Below are 23,507 nucleotides of genomic sequence, written 5' to 3' on the forward strand. Positions count from 1 at the left end.
ACACACACACACACAGAGCAAATCCATGTCCTTCCCAAAACCTCAGAATGTGACCTTATTTGGAAATAGAGGTTTTGTAGATGTAATTAGTAAGATGAGGACATCCCAGAGTAGGGTGCACCCTCAATCCGATATGGCCAGTGTCCTTAGACAAGAAGAAAGACAAGGAAACAGTCAGACACACGGGGAAGAAATGCCATGTGATTGCAAAGGCAGAGATTGCTAGGATGTGTCTACAAGCCAAGGATCCCCAAGGACTTACAGCAACACAAGAAGCTAAGAGAAGAGCATGGGAGGGATCCTCCCTCACAGCCTCCAAAAGGAACCAGTACTGATCAAGGACCAGTACCTTGATCTCAGACATCCAGCCTCTTGAACAATGAGAGCTCCCCGGTTTGTGATAATTTTTTGCAGCAGTTCCAGGAAGCTTCATATACTGGGATGTTGTTTGACAGGCTCATCCAAGTATTATTAACTTTTTTTAGGGGATTGTCACTTTATTTGCTTTTTCTGCTTACTGTTAGATAAGAGCTCCGTCTCTATGTAGTTACTATTAATCTGTAAACTTTGTCCAGTAGAGATGCAAATGATTTCTATCTAGGAAAAAGGATAATGCTAAAGGTTACAATTTTAATGCCCTGTAGACATTAACCAGTTTTATCTCACACTCAGCAAAGTTATATCAGAATGTGTCTTCTGGTGAAGGTAATTTCTATTCCTCTGATTCTCATTGAACCGATTTTGCCACATTTTCTCTAGTTCTTTCATTAGAAAGTTGAAATAAATCTTTAACATTTCTTCATTCTATACATGTGTGGGAGTCGTGTTGTCAACTTTTTTGAAAATTATACCTTAATAGCACCAGAATCATCAAGGTCAAGACATCCTTTTGAGGTCATCTGATTCAATGTCCCTCTGAATGCAGGAAAGAATTCCTTCTGATGAGGTTTTTGGGTGGTGGAGATTCAGACCTGACAGCCAAGATAGAATTCTTGAAGACATCTTTGGTGCAAAAAGGTGATTTTATTAAAGCACGGGGACAGGACCCGTGGGTAGAAAGAGCTGCACTGGGGTTGTGAAGAGTGACTGGTTATATACTGAGTCAGGGGGAGGATAAAGTCAAGAGGAAGTTCCTTAAAGGGATTTCCATATGCTAAAGAAGGTTCACAGATTACTGGAGGTTGGCTATTGTCAAGCTAAGGTTGTTTTTCCCTCTAGCAAAACATTTTTATTAAGATAGTAGGGAGTTCCTGAAGATTAGGCTATCGATAAGAAAAAGGCTATTGATAAGCCTTTTTCTTTTTTTTTTTAATTTTTTTTAATGTTTATTTATTTTTGAGACAGAGAGAGACAGAGCATGAACAGGGGAGGGGCAGAGAGAGAGGGAGACACAGAATTTGAAACAGGCTCCAGGCTCTGAGCTGTCAGCACAGAGCCCGATGCGGGGCTCGAACCCACAAACCGTGAGATCATGACCTGAGCCGAAGTCGGACACTCAACCCACTGAGCCACCCAGGCGCCCCTGATAAGCCTTTTTCTTATAATTTACTAAGATATTTGGAAACTGATGGAGACTCATGTTCTGCATGGGTGTGACCTCTATCAGTTAACCATTGGTTTTCTTTCCCTTTCCTTTGTCCTTGGGCCTCTAGGAGTACCTGAGGAAAATTACACACATAAATCACCTGGTTGGGGGGGGGGGGGGGGTGTTGTTGTTAGCTTGGTCCCTCATCACTTCCTCAGTACATTTGCCATAGGTTTGTTCAGCCTGTGCTTGAAGACATAATTTAAGGGGAACTCATGGTTGTTCTTAAGGTAACCTGTTCCATTGTTAGATATTTATTATTAGAAAGTTATTTCTCAAGCTGAGATACATTCCCCTTCCAACTCGTACCCATTAGTTTTAACTGTGTTTAACAGAGCACAGAATCTGACAGCCCTTGGAACATTTGAGATCATATCCCCCATGGGATTTTTCTTTCCTAGGCCAAATCTAATCCTTAGATTAAATTAGTTTAGATTAGATTACATACATTAGAGTCCTATGCACACTAGAGTATTTCTGTTAGGTAGTCCTATTGAATTTGGAAGTTAAATTCAACAAACACAACTTTTGACTATCATGTTAGGTCCTGAAGGCAAAGAAAGGGAGAAAGCACTACATTTATAAACAAATCTCTGCAAGTACAATTAATAGGTTGGAAAGAGTCTCACAGGTTTATGGGCTCCAATGAAGACCCAAGGGAGGGCATGATTAATTCTACCTGAGGGTTTGAGAAAGGCTGACTTCCCAAAGAAAGTGCTCCTTGGACTAGGTTCTAAAAGTAAGTGGGAAGTCTCTGGAAGATCAAGGTATGATGGATATCTTAGACAAAGCTAAAAAAAAGTATGAACAAAAAAGCCAAGAGAGGGGCACCTGAGTGGCTCAGTTGGTTAAGCATTCAACTTCGGGTCAGGTCATGATCTCACGGTTCGTGAGTTCAAGCCCCACGTTGGGCTCTGTGCTGACAGCTGAGAGCCTGGAACCTTCTTCGGATTCTGTGTCTCCCTCTCTCTCTGCCCCTCCCCCATTCACGCTCTGTCTCTCTCAAAAATAAATAAACGTTTAAAAAAATATTTAAAAAAAAAAGCCAAGAGAAAATGCTCAAATAGTCACAAGGTACTAGAGTGCCCTTCAAATTCCATAAGAGCTGCAACAATATAAATGTAATTTATAAAAAATAAATTATAATCATGGAAATGTAGCTCATTGCTAAAAATGTAGACAGGTGGTCTGCACAAAGACCATAAAACTTGAGCTGAAGAGCAAGAATGTGTCAATCCAAAGAAAGGGGAGCTTATGGGAAAGATTCTAGTATTCTGGAGGAGAGAAGCAAAAATCAGAAGAAACTATAATCAAGTAGGAGGCAATCTTGTGTAATGATTCAAAAAATGGGATCTGGTGTCATGTTGCCCAGTGCAAATCCCAGCTCTGCCCCTGGCTTTCTGCATGACCTTTAACAGGCTACCTAATGTCTCTAAGATCAACTTCCTCATCTGTAAAACAGGGAAAATTAGCACACTCCAAGGGGTTATCAGGTTTATAGAAAATCATCCATGAACACATGTATCTTATGTATGTGCCTGACACATACTAAGCTATCAGTGAAGATTAACCATTATTGTTGTTAATTATTCCATGATTTTAATATTTATTTTAAGTAGAGATTTAACGTGAGACAGCTGAGGATAAGGAGATAGGGAGAAGGAAAAGAGAACAAGATGCCGAGCAAAGGAACACTGAAGATTAGGCAAAGGAAGATTGAAAAGAAGAAAGGCTAAGGAGGTAAAGATGCAGATTTTGAGGAATTTGCATAATTCTTAGTTGATGTACACCCCAGGCCGTGTAGGAACGAAAGAATGAACTGGTTAAATCTTGACCCTTTCCTGGCCAGGCTGCTTGGCCCTGATTCCTAGCTCTATCACATACAGCTGTTACTTAACTTCTCTGTGCCTCAGTGTCCACATTTATAAAATAGGGGACAATAATACGTCTACTTTATAAGGTGTTGTCTGGACCAAATGAATTAATATACATTATATGCTTAGTACTACACAGAGTAAGCACTTTTTTATTTATTCCCTCTTCTGACATCATAGGCCTCAAAGTTTAGACTCAAATATAACTACATTGGCTAGACAAGCTTGTTTGCTTAATTTATTATTACAAATCTAATGTTGAAGAGACACATTAAAAATGAAAGTGTAGGGGCGCCTGGGTGGTTCAGTCAGTTAAACGTTCCAACTTTGGATCATTTCATGATCTCATGGTTCATGGGTTCGAGCCCTGCATCGGGCTCTGTGCTGACAGCTCAGAACCTGGAGCCTGCTTCAGACTCTGTGTCTCCCTCTCTCTCTGCCCCTCCCCTGCTCGTGCTCTGTCTCTCTCTCTCAAAAATAAATAAACATTAAAAATTTTTTAAAAAATGAAAATGAAAGTGTATGGAAATACTATGTAAAATATGATGCTTTAAGATTAAGCAAATAAAACTGCTTAGCAGTTCTTTCCAAGGCATTTTTAATATTTGTACCAAAAAAATCTCTATGCCTGGCAAATATTGATTGACCTACACAAGTTCTTACCAACTCTTGTGAGATTTGGGAATTCCCAAAACAGAGATGATCATAGGCCTCTTGAAAAGAGGAAAATTTAGAAGAAATGAAAGAAAGTAGGTAGTTAATTTAAGGATAGAGTAGATAGCTAACTTGAACTTGGGAAAACAAGTGGAAATGTTTCCCCAAAATTAGACAACACATGAATGGAAGGTTTATATATTTTGACATTATTAAATATTCTTTAGCTTAAGAGGAAAAAAGGTAAGTATTTCAATCTGTACCCTGGATTAGATTTTCATTTTAGCTCTTCAAAGACCATGATCCATATCACTTTGTTTTCTCCTTTATCTTCAACCCCTCCTTCCCTTCTGATTCTTACTTCTCAACATACAAATCAAAATCTTTCATGTGTTAATAGTAAAATCCCCTCCCCCTTAACACTTCATCCTCTTCCAAATGCCATTTGGTAAGACAAGCTAATCTACCTATCCAGCATCCATTCCTCCCAACAGAAACTCTAAATTTCCAGCCCACCAACTGCCCCCACCCCCTGTGATTTAGGGAAAGAAGACTGCATTACACGTAAGCCCTACCTACATTGGTTCTCTTCCCTTGCTAGTAGATGATTTAGGGGTGGACACGTGGCCAGGATCTCAGGTAGGCCGTTTCTAGGAAAGATTTCCTCCTTCCTAAGAGTCAGACATCACAGGAGAAGGTTCTTTCTTGCTTTTAGATTTTGCCATTCCAAATAAGATGCCAGGAACTGAAGGAGCCATTTTGTACCATGAGGGCAACTGAAATGGCACCCCAACAAGGATGGCAGGAGCAAGGAGATGGAAAGAACCTGGGTCCCTGATGAATGAGCCAACCCTGGAGCAAACAACTTCTGTCCACCTTGACCCTCGGAAGAGTGTAAGTGTAGGGACTCCAAGGTTCCTTTCCTGCTTGCCACCCCAGTTAGAAGTGCCATCAAAAAACAGCAGGTGCACTGAATAGCAGCACCAACTCTCAGAGTATTACCAATCAGAGGCAAAAGGGTGGCAGCTGGGCAAGGGGCTCCACAACCAATTATGTAGCTTCCCTCCAAAAGACTCAAATTGTTCATCTCCCTCCAACATTGACATCTGCTACTGAGAAGAGAGAAAGGGAGAACATATGGGGGGTTGGGGGAAAGGAAGGCAATACTTACGATCTTCTCAGTTCTAGTTCTTTCCAGCCCCAAATATCAACCTTGTTGGGCATTTCAAGGGTTCTTTATTTATTTTTTAAAAATTTTTTGATGCTCATTTTTGAAAAAGAGAGAGACAGACAGGGTATGAGCAGGGAAGGGGCAGAGAGAGACACACACAGAATCCGAAGCAGGCTCCAGGCTCTGAGCTGTCAGCACAGAGCCCGAAGCCAGGCTCAAATCTACCAACTGAGAGATCATAACCTGAGCCAAAGTTGGAATGTTTAACCGACTGAGCCACCCAGGTGCCCCTTGAGGGTTCTTTAAATCTCCAGCTACATCCCTCAGTTGTATACCTAGTCTTGGTTCCACTGAGAAATGAACTGGCTAAAAAAAAAAAAAAAAAAAATGCACTGACTCTGGACCTCTGTTCCTCTTTTTCCTTATCTGTAGGATAAGGATAATGATGTTCACTTGTTAGAGTTTTTGTGAGAATTTTTAAAAATAACATATGCAAAGGGTTTAGCACAGTGCCTGGCACACACTAAGCACTCAACCAACCTGTGTTCTATGTGTGACAATGACCACAGAGCCCTTGTCCAAGGGACTGGGGTCAAGAGGTGGGGGTCTGTGTATGAACTAGCAGTAGGGAGGTATCGTCTGCATCTTATACTTCTTTAAGTGTATTTATTTATTTATTTATTTAGAGAGACAGAGACAGAGAGTGAACAGGAGAGGGGCAGAGAGAGAGGGAGAGAGAGAATCCCAAGAAGGCTCTGCACTATTAGCTTGAAGTCTGATGTAGGGCTCGAAAGCATGAACCATGAGATCATGACCTGAGCCGAAACCAAGAGTTGGACACTTAACCAACTGAGCCACCCAGGCACCCCACATCTCGTAGTTCTTAATAAACCATAAGATTATGAAAGGTAGAATCAGCACCATGTTCACCTTAATATTCTCCACAGAGCCTGCCCCTTGCTTGGCACATAGTTTGATGACATTTTGATCATGGCTGGCACAGCAATTTATGGAATTGAATACCATTGGATTAAGTCAGAGATTCCAATTTTAACTCCAGTGTTTCTAATAACATGCAGTATGACTTTCAGAAATGTACTTTTTTTTTTAAGTTTATTTATTTATTTTGAGAGAGAGAGAGGGAGGGAGAGAGCATGAGCAGGGGACAGAAAGAGAGAGAGAGAGAGAGAGAGAGAGAATCCCAAACAGGCTTCCTGCTGTCAGCACAGAGCCTGATGCGAGGCTCAAACTGATGAACTGTGAAACCATGAACTGAACCGAACTCAAGAATCAGATGCTCAACCAACTGAGCCACTTGGGCACCCATCAGAAATGTACTTCTTTTCGAGAAACATTGTTGAGTGCCTGCTCTGTGAGGGGCACAGCTACTTCAGGGGGTATAGTGTTCAAGACAGACATGGCCATTGCCTCCATGGAATTCACAGTCTAATAATGGAGACAGACTTTATACAGTGATCACATGAATAGTTAGTTACACTTATGATAAGAATATGAGAGCATATAGAGAGGGACATAAGAGTGTTTGGGGAGATGGTCCAGGTCATGCAGCATCATTTGGGCATTCTCACAGAACATCTTTGTTGATTTTTGCTCTAGCCTTGTATCTGTATCCAACCAATGCTTGTAATTCAACCATGGTTTCACAAAAGGATTGTATCTCAATGTGCTCTTTTCCCAAAGAACTTATTGTCATTAAATCTGATATGTGATCTATTAAACTATTTCTTACCCTGTTCAAATAAGCCCATTAAACTAAAATCTTTTAGTTTTAGCACTAAGCACAACCCATTTTAGTTTATTTATTTATTTATTTATTTATTTATTTTAGACAGGCTCCAGGCTCCACGCTGTCTGCACAGAGCCCACACGGGTTCAGACCCACAAACTGTGAAATCATGACCTGAGCCGAAGTCAGACACTTACCCAGCTGAGCCACCCTGGCACCCCAAGCACAACCCATTTTAAAGTTTAATCTGCAATATTAACATTTTTTCCATTACTTTCTTTTAAAATTTTTTTTCACCATTTATTTTTGTACTTTATTAAGTCTAGAGACAATCAGCAAAACAACAAATTAGGCTGATTCATAATGTTTGTCAATTTTTCTATGGTGTAAATACCCTCACCATGGCTGATTGCAATCTGCTTGTGCGACATCGTTGAGTGGATTAGGAAGACACATGCACAGCAACATGGCATCATACGTGGCCTTGGAGATGGAAAGAAGTGGACAGACTTGATAGACATTTAGCAGGTAGAATCTTGGTGATTTGCTATATGCCAAGGGTGAAGGCACAGTTTAGGAAATACTGGGCAGGTGGTGGTACCGTCACTATTAGAGGGAGACTTGAGGAGGAGAAAGCAGTGAAAGCATGCTTTCTATCCCAATTGCTAGTGACACAACCAGGTGGAAGCTAGATAAATGGATTTGAAGCTCAGATAAGTAGGGGCTGGAGTTGTATGTCTGCAATTGAAAAGTTGGAGGTGGATTAAATCACACAGGGAAAAATTGTGGCATGGAAGGACTGAGACCTTAACCATACGCCCTCTGGAGATCATTGAGCAGCAGATGAGCAAAGTAAGGAGCCTGGGGGAAAACAGGAGAGCAGCACACCACTATCACCAAAAGAAGTGTGTTTTGAGGAAGAAAGAATTTTGCTGAGAGACCAAGTAAAATGAGAAAAGAGAGTGTCCTTTGGATTTAGTGATTGTGGACGACTATAGGAAATGCAGTTACAGTAGAATGTGGAAACCAGGAAGTCACTGCCAGTTGAAGACTAAAAAGGGGAGGGCAGGGGGGGCGGGGGGGATGGGCAGTTCTTTTAACTTCAGTTATGAAGAGTAGGAGAGGGGGCAGGGTGGCAGCTGGAAGGGCAGGGTAAGGTGGGGGGTGGGGGGCAAGGAAGGCTTGGGACTGATTAAATGCTGATGATACGGATCCAGCCAAGAGGGAGAGATTGATCTCAGGCTGGACTCTGATACTGGGGGTGGAGGTGGAGGTGGAAGTGAGGAATGGGGAGGGCGGAATCCGTGCTTTAAAGATGTGTGTAGGTTTGGGGGTGAAAAAGGCAAAAAGTTTTTTTTTTTTTTTTTTAACATTTACTTATTATTGAGAGACAGACACAGAGTGTGAGCAGGGGAGGGGGAGACATAGAATCTGAAGTAGGCTCCAGGCTCTGAGCTGTCAGCACAGAGCCCCACGCAGGGCGTGAACTCACAAACTGCGAGATCATGACCTGAGATGAAGTCAGTCGCTTAACCCACTGAGCCACCCAAGCGCCCCAAAAGTTTCTTTTTCTTGAGGCAAGAGACAAATTAATCTACTGAGATGGGAGTTACTGGAGGGCAGAGTGGCAATCCGGTTGGGAGTTAAAAGTTGAGAACAAAGTGACTACTGGTGAATGGATGGACGACTGAATGTCTCATCTGGCCAGGTGAAGAATCAAGACCTGAGTCCAGAAAGAGGGTCTGTTAAAAACAATAGGCGGCAGGGCCTTGGAAGGAAGTTCTGGTGAACCTACAAATTGGAAACAACTCCTCCCAGACAGGAAGAAGTCAGGCAGAATGTGGAGACACGCAAATCTGGAACAACTCCTCCCTGCCAGGAAGAGCCCTGACGGTTCTCCTCCAGCTCCCTTTCCTGCAAGGACTCTGCAGTCCCACCGCGGAGCGCCACCCACAGTGCGAGAAGCGCGAGACCCACCGGGAGCAAGCTCCCGCGCCCGCGGACTGGAGGAGGCGGCCCCGCCCACGCGGCCCGCCTCCAGGGGCCAGGCTGGGGCCGCCCCTTCCCGCCCCGGCACCGCCCGGCCTCCGCGCCTGGAACTCCGCTTCCTGCTCTCCCGCCGACGCCTTCTGTCGCTGAGCCTCTTTCGCCGCCGTGTAGCGCCTTCTGGCCTGACGTCACCGGCGCTTCCGCCAATGAGCTGAAGAGGAACAAGCTGCGGCCTGAAAGTGACCACAGGAGCAGCCAATGGCCGCGAGGAGAGGGCGGGCCGAGGCGGGAGTGTGAGAGTGAGCGCCCGCACGCTTGGGGGAGCTGCGGGCGGTGCGCGCGGCGCGGGCGGCGCGCGGCGCAGGAAGGGGGGCGCGGCAGGGGGCGGGGGCGCGGCGCGGGCGGCCCCTCCCCCTGCCCAGCTCCGGGCGGGCGCCGAGAGCGGCCGGAGTTTACGCGCCCGGGAGGGAGATGCGGCCGCCGCTCGGGCTCCTTGCAGGTAATGCGTGGGGCGGCCCCTGCAGGGCCGAGTGGCCGAGTGTGCTGCGAGACGAGCATAGTTGGGCGCGGAGCGGACGCGGGGTCCTCGCTGTCGCCGCGCCCCGAGCCCCGCGGGCCGGCCCGGGTCCGACGGTGGTGCTGCTGGGAGTTGGCTCCAGGACCTGGGCTGCGACCGGGGCCAGAGTCACGGGGGACGCGAGCCCCAAGCGCCCCGGTGTAAACTGCACACGGGACAATGGGCGCGGCGTGGAGGGTACGCGCTTCTCCTGCCCGCGCCCGGGCTCCTGTGCTCCCTCCGCCCGGGGCCGCGGTCACCGCTGCCACCCCTGCCTGCTCCAACTGCAGGGGCGCTCCGTCGCCCCCGGGGCGTACCAGGCGTCTGCGGTGCGTCCCAGGAGTGGCCACCTGGCCGCGGAGCCCCGCTCCTGGCCGCCAGCTGGCCGTGGCGCCGGCGATGGCTGGGCACAGCCGGGCCTGTTGGCCGCCTGCCCTAGGTTAAAGGCGGCTCCCCTGCAGCGCCGCGAGTGCCAGCTCCTCCGCGCTGGCTGCCGAGCGGAGCGACGGGAGAACCGCGTGCCACCGGCCCGGGCGCCCGGGGCCAACGAGCTGCCACTTCCCCGCGCGGGCTTGGAGTTTAGGGAAGCCGAGCAGGTGGTGCAGCCGCCGCCTCACCTCCTGCGAACTCCGCGGGGCTTCTAGTCGTGTTGATGTTTTGACTGTGAGCTGTGTGTGTGTGTGTGTGTTTCTTTCTTTCTTTTTTTTTAATCACACACAAAAGGAGGGAGGAGTTAGAAAAGAGATCTAGCCAGCGCGCTGTGAATCATCCCACACAGTTATCTCTGGGAGAGCAGATGGAAGGGGAGAATTCCTTGAGGAACAATTACAGTAACGACTGACTGGATCCCTTCTCTGTCCCCTCGCCCTGCAGGCCTGACCTTGCCTGGCACACCCCAAATCGACGTGGGGTGAAGTGGTGCCGGCTGATTTAGAGGGGGAAATGGCTACAAGCTAGCAAGCTGGAAACTTTCTGGGACAGTGTAACTGTGAATGCCGAAACACACACAGTCCTTCTTGCTGTAGGCAGGCATGGCTCTCGCCTGTTACTGAATTAAAAAGCAGAAAGGTGATCACAAGAGGAAGATACTTTGAGTAGCATTTTTTTCAGCGCTGCATTGTGGGGGGCGGTGGAGATGACAGGCTCCCAAAACTTGAAGCCCACAAGAGAGGAGCAGCCAGCTAACATCTCCAGATGCTGGGTCACAAATGATCGTGTTCTTTAGTCTGATTTCCAGAAGCACTGTCTCATCGCAGCCTGGCAGAGGGCAGCTTGCGTTTGGATGGATTGTTACTGATGAAGTAGAAAGGTCGGCCAGAGGCCAGCAGGCCCTTCCATGCATGTGGAAAAATATTCTGCAGTAGGTAACTGCTGCTCATAGTCCCAGGGCGAATCCTTTAGATTGGTCTCACCATCCCTATTTCCTGCAGTCTGAGGCTGCTATGTCAGTTGTCACTGGGTCCCTAGGGTTCACAGCTCAGTGACATTCCTTTTGGGAGGTGGAGTCCTTGTTTTTTTGACCATTGATGATTTATGAATTTATTTGAACCCCCTGAAAATAGAGGCTTCATATTAGAAGTTTTGAGAAATTGAGAATAAAGAGCCTTACTTCATTCCAAAATTCAGTTACTTCTAGGGCCAGTTAATTCTGAACAGTGTGAAATCAGCACAGGAGTCAGATAGGGATCAGAGCAGCAGTTTTACCACTTGAAAAACTGGGTGTAGCACCACTGGGACTGAGCCTGAGACCTCCGTGAAACTCCCTTCTTTGCACTTCATGTGGTGAACTTAACCATCCAGCCACACCCCAGAGCCAGGGCTCCCAGGCAGGACACCTGGAGGGGAGAAATGAGACCGTGTACTTGGAGACCTAGCAAGAGAAAAACAGAAAGTGCACCTTCCTATTTCATGGCTTGTGTACAAAAAAAGAGGTGGAGGGGCAGGTCAGCCTGTCTTTACCACCTCACTCAGGGAGGGCTTCTTTAACTTGAGCACCAAGCCTGGCTGGGATCATCAGAACAAAGGCTGCTTTCCTGTTGGAGGAAGGGAGGTTGGAGCAGGGTCACTGTATTAGACTGTGCCATTTATGCAGGACATTCAGACACCGGCCAAGGAGGCAGTGCCCTGGGCCCATCCAAGGAAGGACATCCTTCTCTCAGTTACATTGGGACAGTTGGATGGGCTACTGCTGGTCTCGGCTGGTAAAACCATCTGCAGGAATAAAGAATTGATAGCAACATCTCTGTTCCCAAGACAGGAGATCAGGGATGAAGCACTGGGAACTAGATTCTCCAAAATGGTAACAAGAATGGGAAGTAATTGTTTCCATACATTCTTCCTTTTAATCCTCTGACAACCTCCCAAAGTTATGCGGTGGTACCCTCTTGTGCCAGTGAGGATTTGAGCCTTAGAAAGACTGAGAAGCTCAAGGTCTCAAAGGTAGTGAGTCCACCTCCGCCTGCCTGGAGAGCCCACCCTCTTAACCCCAGTGCTGCACTCTGAGAACTTTGCATGGGTTCCTGACACATTGTAGATTTTATGGCATTTGCTTATCTGCAGTATTTTCTGAACCATTCCACTGTATACATTAACCATAATGCCTTAAATTTAAAAAGGGCATTTGGGAGTATTTTCAGGGACAGCAAAGTAGCGGGAACCTTGGAGACTCAGGAGGGAAGCCGCAATAGAAGTCTTGCAATGGTAGGACTTGCTGAGGTCCCTGCAGTAGAAGAGGGGGAGATCATTCTGAGATTAACCCAACCATCCTGGTGATGCTTCAGGAGTCCCGGCCTGGCCCACCAGGGCGCTGCAGATGTTTGAGTCCATGGTCTGCCTTCCATATATCTCTGCTATTGCCTGAGTACCAAAAAGATTCATTGTATTCCAAATAATCTGAAATGAAAAATGGGGCAGGACAGCTCATGTAGGAGAACAGATTATGTGTCTTGCTTCCGTGTTCTTCCTATAAGAATTGGAACCTCACGACAACCTTTTGTGAAATAATATTCAGATCTTTGGGCCCATAGCAGGTAACATCAAGACCAGCTCTGTTGTGCATTTAAAACTGTCGCATTTTCCTCCACATTAATTTTCCAAATCCAAGAACACTTTTATTCCCTTCATGTGAAGTCATGCCATCTTTCTAACTACATGGTCTTTATGATTTCTTTTTCACATCGTTTTTGTTTTGCTTTGCTTTTTTAGTAGCAATTTCTTATTTTAAAAAAATTTTTGAAGTTTTTATTTATTTATTTTTGAGAGAGAGACAGAGCAGGGGAGGGGCAGAAAGAGAGGGACAGAGAGAGAATCCCAAGCAAGCTCCACACTGTCAGTGCAGTGCCCAGTGCAGGGCTTGGACCCATGAACCGTGAGATCAACTGAGCCAAAACAAAGAGCTGGACGCTTAACCAACTGAGCCCCCTAGGTGCCTCTTTAGCAGCAGTTTCTTTAGCTGAAATGTAGACACAGCAGTTGGCCTGCATGGTGACCTATATGGTGTTTGCAGCTATAATTTGGGTTGAACCAATGGTTTACCCTTTCATTGGAAAAGACAAAGGCAGCAGATAGGAGCTGCGATATTTCCCACCAGCACTTGCTAAGAGTGAATTACATTAAGTGGAGAAGCTTGAGGGACCAGCAGTGAGAGATACAAAGTCTTTCCTCTCTGGGTTGTAAATCTGGACCTCTTTTCAGCACCCGGAAAGGGACAGTGTTATCATAGGATGATGTGTCCCATTGACTGTTGGATCTTTTTCCACATTCACTCAGATAAAAGCCAGAGAAAAGATGCCTGTGACCTCAGATGGCCTGACTTCTCATTTGGCTGACTTCTCATTGATTCCATAGTCTGGGGTAGTCCCTTGGAGGCCTAGAGACAAATACATCTAAACTGCCTTCACAATCAAGGGGTTTGGGATTCTCCTCCACCTTCGCCCAAAAGGACTGGGAGCCAGGGCCCTTACTAATGTAGATAATAAACAAAATATTTGTATTTAAAAATTAATACTAATATTAGGATTTAAAAAATAATTCTGTGTCCGTGCTTTTACCCTTCTTAAAGAAAGTGCTTGTAATCATAGTTAACCTCCCCTCAGCAGTCATTAAAGCCAGACAGCAGTTCTCAGCGCCTCAGGTGGCTATCCTGTGGAATGACAACCACGTTAGGTACAACAGTTATCCCCAGTTTAGAGGCAAGGAAACTGAGGCCAGAGAGGTTAAGTAGCTTGTCCATAGTTACCCAGGATTGGAACCTGAACACTTTGAGCCAAACATGATTCTGGTCAATCCAAAGAAAGCACCTGTTGGAGGTATAGTGGAGATAGAGACAGATAAAATGTGATTCGCAGGGTAGTTTTGTATTTGGGCAAATTCCAAGGCAGGGGGTTCTCAGGCAGCTGTCACCACTGGAAAGCTCTTACGCCTTGCTGAGTGTCACAGGAAGTAGACTCTGAAAGGACAAGGCCATAGAACTAATAAATGGCAAGGCAGAGAGACCAACTGTTCTGGCTTTAACATTTTTCCTGTTTGAAAGAAAAGTTAAAAAATAAGAGGGTATTTTTAACTTGACTCTTTCACCAACGTTGAAGGTCATATTCTTACCTGGGATAGCTTCCCCCTCTTCTCCTTTAGGATTTGGCTCAGCTCTTTCTGGACTAAGATATTGTCCTAGACTGGTCAGTCTACAGTGTTCTCTCCTTCGTCCGTCTGTGTGTGAACCCCTCAGCTGGCCATCGATCATGTGTCCTGCCTGATCATCTGTGTTAAAACTCTTCTTCTCTGCCAGATTTTCTGCTAACTGGCATGAGTGACTGAGTTCTAGAGAGACTCTAAGCTCTCTCAGAATCAGGACCATGTTTTATACCCTACCACACATGCACGTACCATGTGCTAAGACTTAACAAGGAATATTTACTGATTTCTCTGGATTGGATGAAGCAACATGGTAACTTCAAAAAAAATTTTTTTTTAATGTTTTATTTTTTAAAAGAGAGAGAGAGAGAGAGAGAGAGACAGTGTGTGAGTTGGGGAGGGACAGAGAGAGAGGAAAATACAGAATCCAAAGCAGGTTCCAGGCTCTGAGCTGTTAGCACAGAGCCCAATGCGGGGCTTGATCCCATGAACCGCAAGATCATGACCTGAGCCAAAGTCGGATGCTTAACGAACTGAGCCACTCAGGCACCCTGGTAACTTTTTTTTTTTTTAACTTTGGTGTAACTGGTTCAAGGACTATAAAAACAATTTGCCTTATGGGGTTGATAGGTATAGTATTTCCTTAAGTCAGCATGTCTCAAGATAATCCAGTATCAGAAACCCAAGGGCTTGTGTTTCGGTGGTTGCAGTTAGGCCCAGGAGAATTTACAGTGACCCTTCTGCCCAGTAGACTCTGAAAACCACATCTTAGTTTGTAATGACCAGATCCTATGCACTCACAGTGTAGGTGACTGTCTAGTTCCTACTCACTGCAGAAACTTTCCTAACTGTGTGTTGATGGATATTTGTGTTGTGTCATTTTTCTCATAGATTTCTAACCAGCATGATGCTAGAGCAAGAGGCTGGCAGCCAGCAGTTTTCAAAATGGCCGAGTTGGACGCTGATTTGGGTCACATCATCCCCTCTTCTGTGCTTGCCCCTTTCTGGGCTAAGTTAGTAGTGGGATTTGTTTCCCTTGTATGTTTCGCACGCAGCTACGATGGAGATTTTGTCTTTGATGACTCTGAAGCTATCATTAACAATAAGGTTTGTATGGTAACCCCTTTTTGGTAAACTTGTGTTAATCATTTGCCTGTTTCTCATTAGTAATCTAAGTTCGTGTTGGATAATTCTCTATTCGACCTTGGTTAAGCATTTGCCTGGGTCCCAATTGTGTTGTAGATTTCCCGTCTCTTTTAGGTAGCATCTTTGTGATTTAGGGCCTCTTTTATTGTTATTGTTTATTGTTTACGGTCTCCAGCCCCTGCCTGACCTCAGGCTTTACCCTCACCACATACCCCATCCGAGGCCCCAGTCTACACACACATCAGAGAGACCATTACTCTCAGTTTACAAGGCAAGGAGGGCATTGCAGACTAAGTATTTCAGGTTTTATGACAGATTTCTAGAATCCTAGGCCACAGCTGTTTTCCCCCTCCCCCCACCCCAACATGCACTTGCTGCAGTGATGGACGAGTCTGATCACCTGCCAAGAGGTGCGTCCGTCTGCCTCCGTTCACAACAGCAGGCAGGGAGTTGGCTTCTTCTTTGTCCTTTGCTGATAGCATCAGGACAGCCTGCTGGCAGGCGCTGGAGAATGAGGAGTGTGCTGTCGGTGGAAGCTGCAGTTTCTGCCCATTTCGTGTTTGGAGACTCAAATTTGCTGAGTTTGCAAAATCCCAGCCAATTTTGCTCTCCAGTGGGTGCTATATCAGTGCAGGGAAAATGCCTGTCTTTCACTAGCTAGAGAGAGGGAGAAAGAAGTAGGTTTGGAGAAAGGAAAGAAAAAGATTCAAGGGAACTAAAAGAAAATCAGACAAGAGCCTTGGAGGCAGGGAGAGCCCAGGAGAAGAAATGCGGAAATGGCACAGATTTGTGACCTCTCAGTTACTCAGCAGTTATTTCGTGCGTGTGTGTCTGCACCAGTGAAGACAGCCCAAAGGAATAGCCTAATATATTTCTCTCCAGGCGGTGCAGTTGTAGCAACTCGGTAACACTGTTGTTGAAATTTTGAAGTCATGGATTCTCCCAAATGAGCAAAACCTCATTTTCATATTGAAAATGTTGAGAAAAATTCTCTGTGACCAACATGTATGTGTGATGGTGACAGTGAGGTTGGAAGGGGGGGTGACTTTTGTAAGTATTTTATTTGTAACATCTTGTATGTACTGATTTTCTCTATTTTATGATGCAGACTATCAACCAACCTTGATGTTTAGTTTTTTTTAAATTTTATTTATTTTGAGAGAGAGAGAGAGAGAGCATGTACATGAGCAAGCATGAGTGGGGGAGGGGCGGGGGGGGGGGGAGACAAAGAACCCCAAGCAGGCTCTGCCCTGTCAGCACAGAGCCCAACGCGGAGCTTGAGCTCACAAACCGTGAGATCATGACCTGAGCCAAAATCAAGAGTCAGATGCCAGACCCACTGAGCCACCCTGGTGCCCCGATGTTTGTTTTTAATTCAGGTTCTTCACTTATAAGTTTCCTCAAGTTCACCCAGCAGTTACTGTAGATGTTTGTTTCTTTTTAAACCACGCTTAAAAGAAAAAAGTAGTAGCTCCTAGCAACTACATCACATGGGTGGTTTTATAGCTGCAGGATTGCTTTGCTAACAAGGAAAGGAGAACATGACTTAGTTTTTAAAGCCCGTTCTTCATTTCATTAAGAGTTTCTTCACTCTTCCACTTTTATAAAGTGGAAGATACATAAAGTGTTTGCTTAGATCATTATCTCGAAGGGGGCACCTTGGTGACTTGTCAGTTAAATGTCTGACTTCAGCTCAGGTCATGATCTCATGGTTCGTGAGTTCGAGCCCCACATCGCGCTTTCTGCTGTCAGTGCAGAGCCCACTTTGGATCCTCTGTCTCCTTCTCTGTGCCCCTCCCCCGCTCTTGCTCACGCGCACTCTCTGTCTCGAAAATAAATAAACATTAAAAAATTAAAAAGTAAATAACATTTAAAAATTAAAAAGAAAAAAACCTTACGTGGAAGAACTTTGATGAACAAGGCAGGGGAAAGCGCAAGCCCTGTTGTATGCGGGATGGCCTGGGACGCGGTTATAATTCTTCCCTCCGTGTGGGGTAAGGCCGATGAAGCCATTTTGTGGCCCTGCTGCACATTGTCTTGGCAGTGTTTTCTAGAGCGTCACACTGTGCTCCTTTGTTAACTTGCTAGCCCTCCTTTTTTCCTTTCCTGTTTAATGAAAGGCTCCGCTCTGTTCATTGGCGCTGTGCCCACAGTAATGTGAAACAGGCTGTTCCTGGGTTTTATTGGTGTTAAAGACTGTTTTCCAGATGCTTCCTTGTAGTGTTGAGTTGCCTTTTTTCATTGAGATGATGGTTTTCTTTGAGACAGTGGAGTTAGCAGGAATTTCAGACACACGTCTTTTCCATAAATCATTGTGAAGAGAAATGGACCTTTCTTCCTGCAGCGCGCCCTGCTGTGTGTAGGCTACACCTAATCAAATATTTAGAGCTTTGTTGGTGTTCATTTTCTGCTCAAATGGAGGGAAAGATCCTCCACCCAGCTCCTTCACAAGTGAGCAGGTACTTCTGGGACAGTGCAGAAGAAGATGGGCTTCCAGTTTTGTCACTGAGTAAACCAGATTTGTGGGTAGTTTGCAAGACCTTCATGAAATACCGGACTGACTGTTAGAAGAGGGGTCAGTATGCTCAAGGTCTCTGAAGCCAATACCCAATGAAGTGAAACTCACCCACAAAGTGGATATCAGGTGACCAACTTTGCCTCTGTTGCACATCTTCAAGCCCTTTCCCTTTGATCAGTAAGCACTTAAGTAGTGAGTACTTACTGAAGTCCCCGTGTGCCATGGACACTGCTTGCTTCTTTGTCCCAGCCATGATTTGACACATTTCTGCTTGAGGCTTTCCCCACCTTGGTTGTTAGAAGCTGCAGGGACTGTCCAGGTTGGATGCAGACGTGGGCAGAGGGTCTCTTCTCAGGTGCACCCACCTACTGGAGTCAGGAGCTAATCACACAAGAGGCCAAGGTCTGGAGGCAGCCAGGCAGCCCCCTCTCCCCCACAAAGTGTCTAGCGGTGTGATTTGTGGGCGTGCTTCTGGCTGCAGAGCCCCAAACCTGGGAGCCCCCCTGGGTGTCCGTGAGCCTTGCAGTCTCCTTTAAAGCATTCTTTTTTGTTTATGTTAATCAGTGCTAATCTGGTCACTGCAGGGAAGAGTCTGGACTGATACACTTAGGGGTGCTTAGCATGTCATAATTTCTAGTCCCTAAAATATTCCCGTGTTTGTTATGCTTTGAAGAGAAAATTAGTATTTGCTTTTATTGCTTATTCTGCAATGCCTTGTCTGTCTCTCTTCTTGTCAGACACGGTTTAAACAATCTAGTTCTACATTTAAATGTTTCTTAAAAAGATGCATTTTTCAGGGCACCTGGGTGGCTCAGTTGGTTGAGTGTCTGATTTGGGCTCAGGTCGTGATCTCACAGTTCATGAGTTCAAGCCCCACATCGGGCTTGCTGCTGTCAACCTGTCAGTGCAGAGCCTGCTTTGGATCCTCTGTCTTCCTCACTCTGCCCCTTCCCTGCTTGTGTGCTCCCCAAAATAAATGAATGTATATTTTTTAAATATGCATTTTTAAGCGTCTGTAGCACAGGACCAAATTAAATTACCTTAATAGTAAAATAGATGTCGTTTTTTAATAATTAGTGATTTTTATCTTTAAAAATTAGATGGAAGTTGTTTTTTCTTTCATTTTTCTTCCTGTTTAGCTAGGATTCAAAAATAGACAATATATGCTTATCCAGTCAAATTTTAACTGAGATGTTTTAGGAAAATTGCCTTCTGTATTGAGTATGAAAGAGGCATTAGTTTATTCAACATGGATTAAGCACTTTCTGTATACTCCCCACCCACATGATGTGGCCCCGGGGCCTCACCCCCAGTCCAGTGGGGCAGACAGATGGTAGTTAGAGATGATAAACCGCCAGGGTGCCAGGCACTGTGAGGACAGGTGTGAGATGCCCTGAGGCCCATGGAAGGAGAATTGCATCAGCTGAGGAAGGTCATAGCCTGCTGGCCAAACGTGAACGGCAGGAGATGCTGGGCTGTGAGGAGCTGAGGGGTAACTGTCTGGTGGACACCTATGTGTGCAAATCCTTGGGGAAGGGTGGCAGCAGGTGCTGTGTGGGGACCGGACAGAGGTCAGAGTCCACGAGATGAGCAGGCAGAGCTCGGCGGGAGCCAGAGCACCCTGGGCTGTGGTACCCACATCAGGACGTCGGCTTTGTCCTGGGGGTGGGGGGAGCCATCTGGGTGTTTTAAGCAAGGTGGAGTGGGTGACCCAGTTTGCAGGTTGGAGAGATTAGCCGGGAGAACGTGCTGGAGGGAGGCCTGGCCGTATCCTCGGTGAGAGGTGGCAGCGGCTTGGCTCAGGGCTAATGGAAGAGATGGACCAAAGGGGAATGAGCAGCTCTAAGGAAGAGCTCCTGGTGAGGGCTTAAACACGGGTTGAGAGAGGGTCCTGAATGCCCTCTACTGTGTCCCTGCAGGACCTCCGAGCAGAAACGCCCCTTGGGGACCTGTGGCATCATGACTTCTGGGGCAGTAGGCTGAGCAGCAACACCAGCCACAAGTCCTACCGCCCTCTGACCGTCCTGACTTTCAGGTGAGGTATGACAGTGTGGGCTGCGTAGGATGCTGTGCCAGGTTCTGTGTGACAAGGCTCCCGGTGTGGGCGAGTGGAGCCAGTGGATCCTGGGGAAGAACAGACCACTCACTCATATGGGTCTCCGAGGAGTACATGCTAATTCCAGCTGTTAGGGGTAGGTCCCAGCAACGTGGGGAGAACGAGCCTGAGGAACCACGACTCCAGGGCTCGCTCGTCCAGGACAGATCCTAAAAGTGGAAGGATGCAGGGAAGATGAACGTGGCCCCTGTGCGAGGGTGATGTGCAAATTAGCGAAACGTTCCACATTTTGCACGTTTGTTGGAGATTGGACCTTTGCTGGTTACCACTGGAGAAACCACGTGAGTCAAGGCAACACGTGGCGTCTAAGGAAATTGTGGGGTTTTTTCCACGGTAAAAATGATAATAACAAGGTAAAAATCTTCCTGCTGTTACCAAGTCAATATGCAAATACAAAATAAAGCTAAAAGCACCCTCCCCCACCTCCCCATCTGCATTGAATAGATGTGTTCACCTCCCCAAAGTTCCCATTCATAGCTGTTTCAGGTGCATTCAGTACTTATGTACAGATCTCTCAGAAGCACAGAAATGATGAATTAGAACTGCTGGTAACTGAAAAGCAGTCAGAAATGTGTTTTGTTGGACGGATGAGAATGTGTTTTGTTGGACAGAAAGCTGGTGGACGAACTACCAAGGAGTACTTTTTGTTTTTTGGATAAGCAAGTTATGTGACTGTCTTCAATCCAGGTCCCTGTGGGGTAGCCAAGAGTAAGGTGTGCTGTGTCATATCATCTTGGGAGGCAATCTTGCCTTTTTAGGGCTTAAGAAATTGTCTAGCTTTCCTTCTGCTTTTCCTCTCCACGTGTTTTCTGCCACACTTGTCTGACATGCTCTTATCTACTCTTTTTCCCCCAGTAGTTAGTTATGTTCTTGCCATTTCTACATCTCCTCCCTTTAACACTGTCACTCACCAGCCTTCTTCCTTCAGATGCTTTGCATTTTATTTTGCACACTTCTGCGCACCTGGTATTAACCCCTTTTGCTCACTACAGGATTAACTACTATTTGTCCGGAGGCTTCTACCCCATGAGTTTCCACGTGGTCAACATCCTCCTGCACGGCGGCATCTCTGTCCTCATGGTGGACGTCTTCTCCGTGCTGTTTGGCGGCCTGCAGTACAGCAGTAGAGGCCAGCGGTTGAACCTGGCCCCCAGATCCTCCCTGTTGGCCGCTCTGCTGTTCGCCGCACATCCGGTACACACTGAGTGTGTAAGTAGTGTCCGTCCGTGGCCTCTGTACTTGTGTCAGGACAAGGAGCCTTTCATACGTTGGCTCATTCCCTAAAGTAGGCTGCCCTTGAATGGTCTTATTGCTGTAGAAAGTATATGGTGCTAAACGCTGCCAGATGCTTGAAATGACTCTGTAGGTCCGACAGGTCTTTCTCTCTTAGGAAAGATGCAGAGTCCCAGGTGGGCAAAGACTTCGTAATCATGGTGTGATCTTTGGTGATACTTTCTGTTTCCTCTATATGACTACACTGTAAAGGGTAAATGTGGAATATGTAGGTGTTGAATATTTAAATATTGAACAGACACCTGGTTTGGGGGTCTGAAGGTCAGAAGCTAAGAACTCGTCTTCAGCAAAGGGTCAGACGCAGTTTTCCTGTCTTCACCGAGAACTGTCTCATTTTCAAAATACTTTTTTGTGCTTAATGTAATTGTAACGGAACTGCTGGGAGAGTGGATGGGCCACTTTACAGCAGAGGAATGGCCTGGGAAGACAAATAACACATCTTCCTCAGGTCCATCACATAGCTGGCAGATGTCGGAGTGGAACTTGAAACCTGGTGTCGCAGGCTCACACTGAGGGCATGAGGGCACACTTGGAGTTGTGCTGGAAATCTCTGCTGGGATTGGTCAGGAGCTTTCCTCACCTGCTTTGCACCCCCCTCCACCCCCCACTCTTCACTACCTGGATTATTCTCCCACTGAAGGGCTTGGCCCAGGTGACGGGGCAGCTCCTAACAGGGCCGTAACCTGCTGTCCTGTGGGCCACACCTGTATTCCGTGGAGCTGCTGCTGGATATATTCGGTACAAACTGTGTTGGGATTTACCCAGATGTATGGGGATTTTAGGAGCCACCCTACCCCTGCCCACCACAGATCCCTTTGAAAATAAAAATCTGCATGTGTGCTTGAGGTAAAAGATTTGATTTTAGCCATTCATTCTGTGTAATGAAGTACCTGCGTGTAAAATACTACATGTTCCTTATTACTTCTCTGCAATAGATTTCTACATTTCGTGTGTATTTAAACCCCCACACTTAACTGAATACATTGAGCGTCTTGAAGTGAGTTTCAAAATATTGAGCAGAATTTAGTGTTCTGCTTTTGTTAAACTCTTTGTTCTTTGGTATTAAGAGGATTGTAGAGTTGTTATCACAACCTTCTAGTATCTTATTACTTCATAGCTTTTTTTAAAAAAATTATCATAATGTTTTACTTCAGCAAATTCGGAGGACTGACAATCTGGAAACTGTGGTAAAAGATTCTTTATCGTCTATTTATATATAACGGTAACCAAATTAGAATTTGCTTCCATGTGATTTCTCCTTATGGCTTAAGTGTTTGTTGGGACCCAGAAATAGTGTACGGGTTGGTCAGAAAAAAGGGAATTTCTGGCAGAAGTACTGATTTACAGTTTTGGTCCTCATTTAATTTAGTGTGATCTTAAAGCAAAATAAATATTTGAGTTATTAACCAAAGAAACTTTTCTAAAATTCTGATTTTAAATATTGAGAAGTTAGTTTATAGAAAATTTTGAAATGCCAGCAAGTGTAACTGGATGTACACACACACACACACACACACACACACACACACACACACCAGTAAATGCAATCTGGGAACATATTAACCCTAAAATTATGCATTTGAAGTATTTAAAAAGAAGCCAAGGGAAATCTAGCTATAGGAGAGTAGGGAATTTTTGAGAAAAATCTCTTCATCTCCCCCACCCCTCCATTCCATCAAAGTCATTCAAATTCAAACTGCAAGAAAAAATTATGGATCATTAAAAATTAGCATTCTTTTTTTTTTTAGGTAATGTTTATTTATTTATTCTGAAAGAGAGAGCAGGAGAGGGATAGAGAGAGAGGAAGACAGAGAATCCCAAGCAGGCTCCACGCTCGCTCAGGATGGAGCCCAACACAGAACTGGATCTCACGACCATGAGATCATAACCTGAGTGAAATCAAGAGTCAGATGCTTAACCGACTGACCCACCCACACACCCCCAAAATTAGCATTCTTGAAACAGACTATTTGTATGTTCATCTTTCATTGTCGTGGCCAATAGTATTCAGTTTCCTCCTATCTACACCCACCCATTATCCCCCACTCTCCATTTAACACAGCTATAAAAATAAGCAAAAAGCAGGGCCCAAGGAGCTAGGTGGAAAGAGAGCCTGTCGAAGCCCCCAGGCCAGTGCTGGGGAAGTAGCCCTGGGCTTCGGGCTCCAGGCTGGGCCAGGGTCCCGCATGACTGTCCTTGGCACAGCGCCCCCCAGCTGAACAGTGATCT

General features: G+C 45.8%; 1 protein-coding gene and 1 pseudogene across 3 annotated transcripts in view; both read left to right on the forward strand.

Annotated features, from left to right (window-relative positions):
- The first annotated feature begins 9,127 nt into the window (after positions 1-9,127).
- Positions 9,128-23,507, forward strand: part of TMTC4 (transmembrane O-mannosyltransferase targeting cadherins 4) — a 65,273-nt gene continuing 50,893 nt past the window's right edge. For 2 of the 3 annotated variants that reach the window (XM_060636755.2, XM_060636756.2), the window contains exons 1-4: positions 9,336-9,519; positions 15,097-15,312; positions 19,789-19,904; positions 20,978-21,194. In XM_060636755.2, the coding sequence (XP_060492738.2) occupies positions 15,151-15,312; positions 19,789-19,904; positions 20,978-21,194 (495 nt within the window). In that variant the 5' untranslated portion in view covers positions 9,336-9,519; positions 15,097-15,150. The other variant, XM_060636753.2, reaches the window with a different exon arrangement.
- On the forward strand, positions 20,121-20,217 carry LOC132682570 (U6 spliceosomal RNA; annotated as a pseudogene).

Source organism: Panthera onca, chromosome A1 (assembly GCF_046562875.1).
Source record: "Panthera onca isolate mPanOnc1 chromosome A1, mPanOnc1 haplotype 2, whole genome shotgun sequence".
Taxonomy (NCBI): domain Eukaryota; kingdom Metazoa; phylum Chordata; class Mammalia; order Carnivora; family Felidae; genus Panthera; species Panthera onca.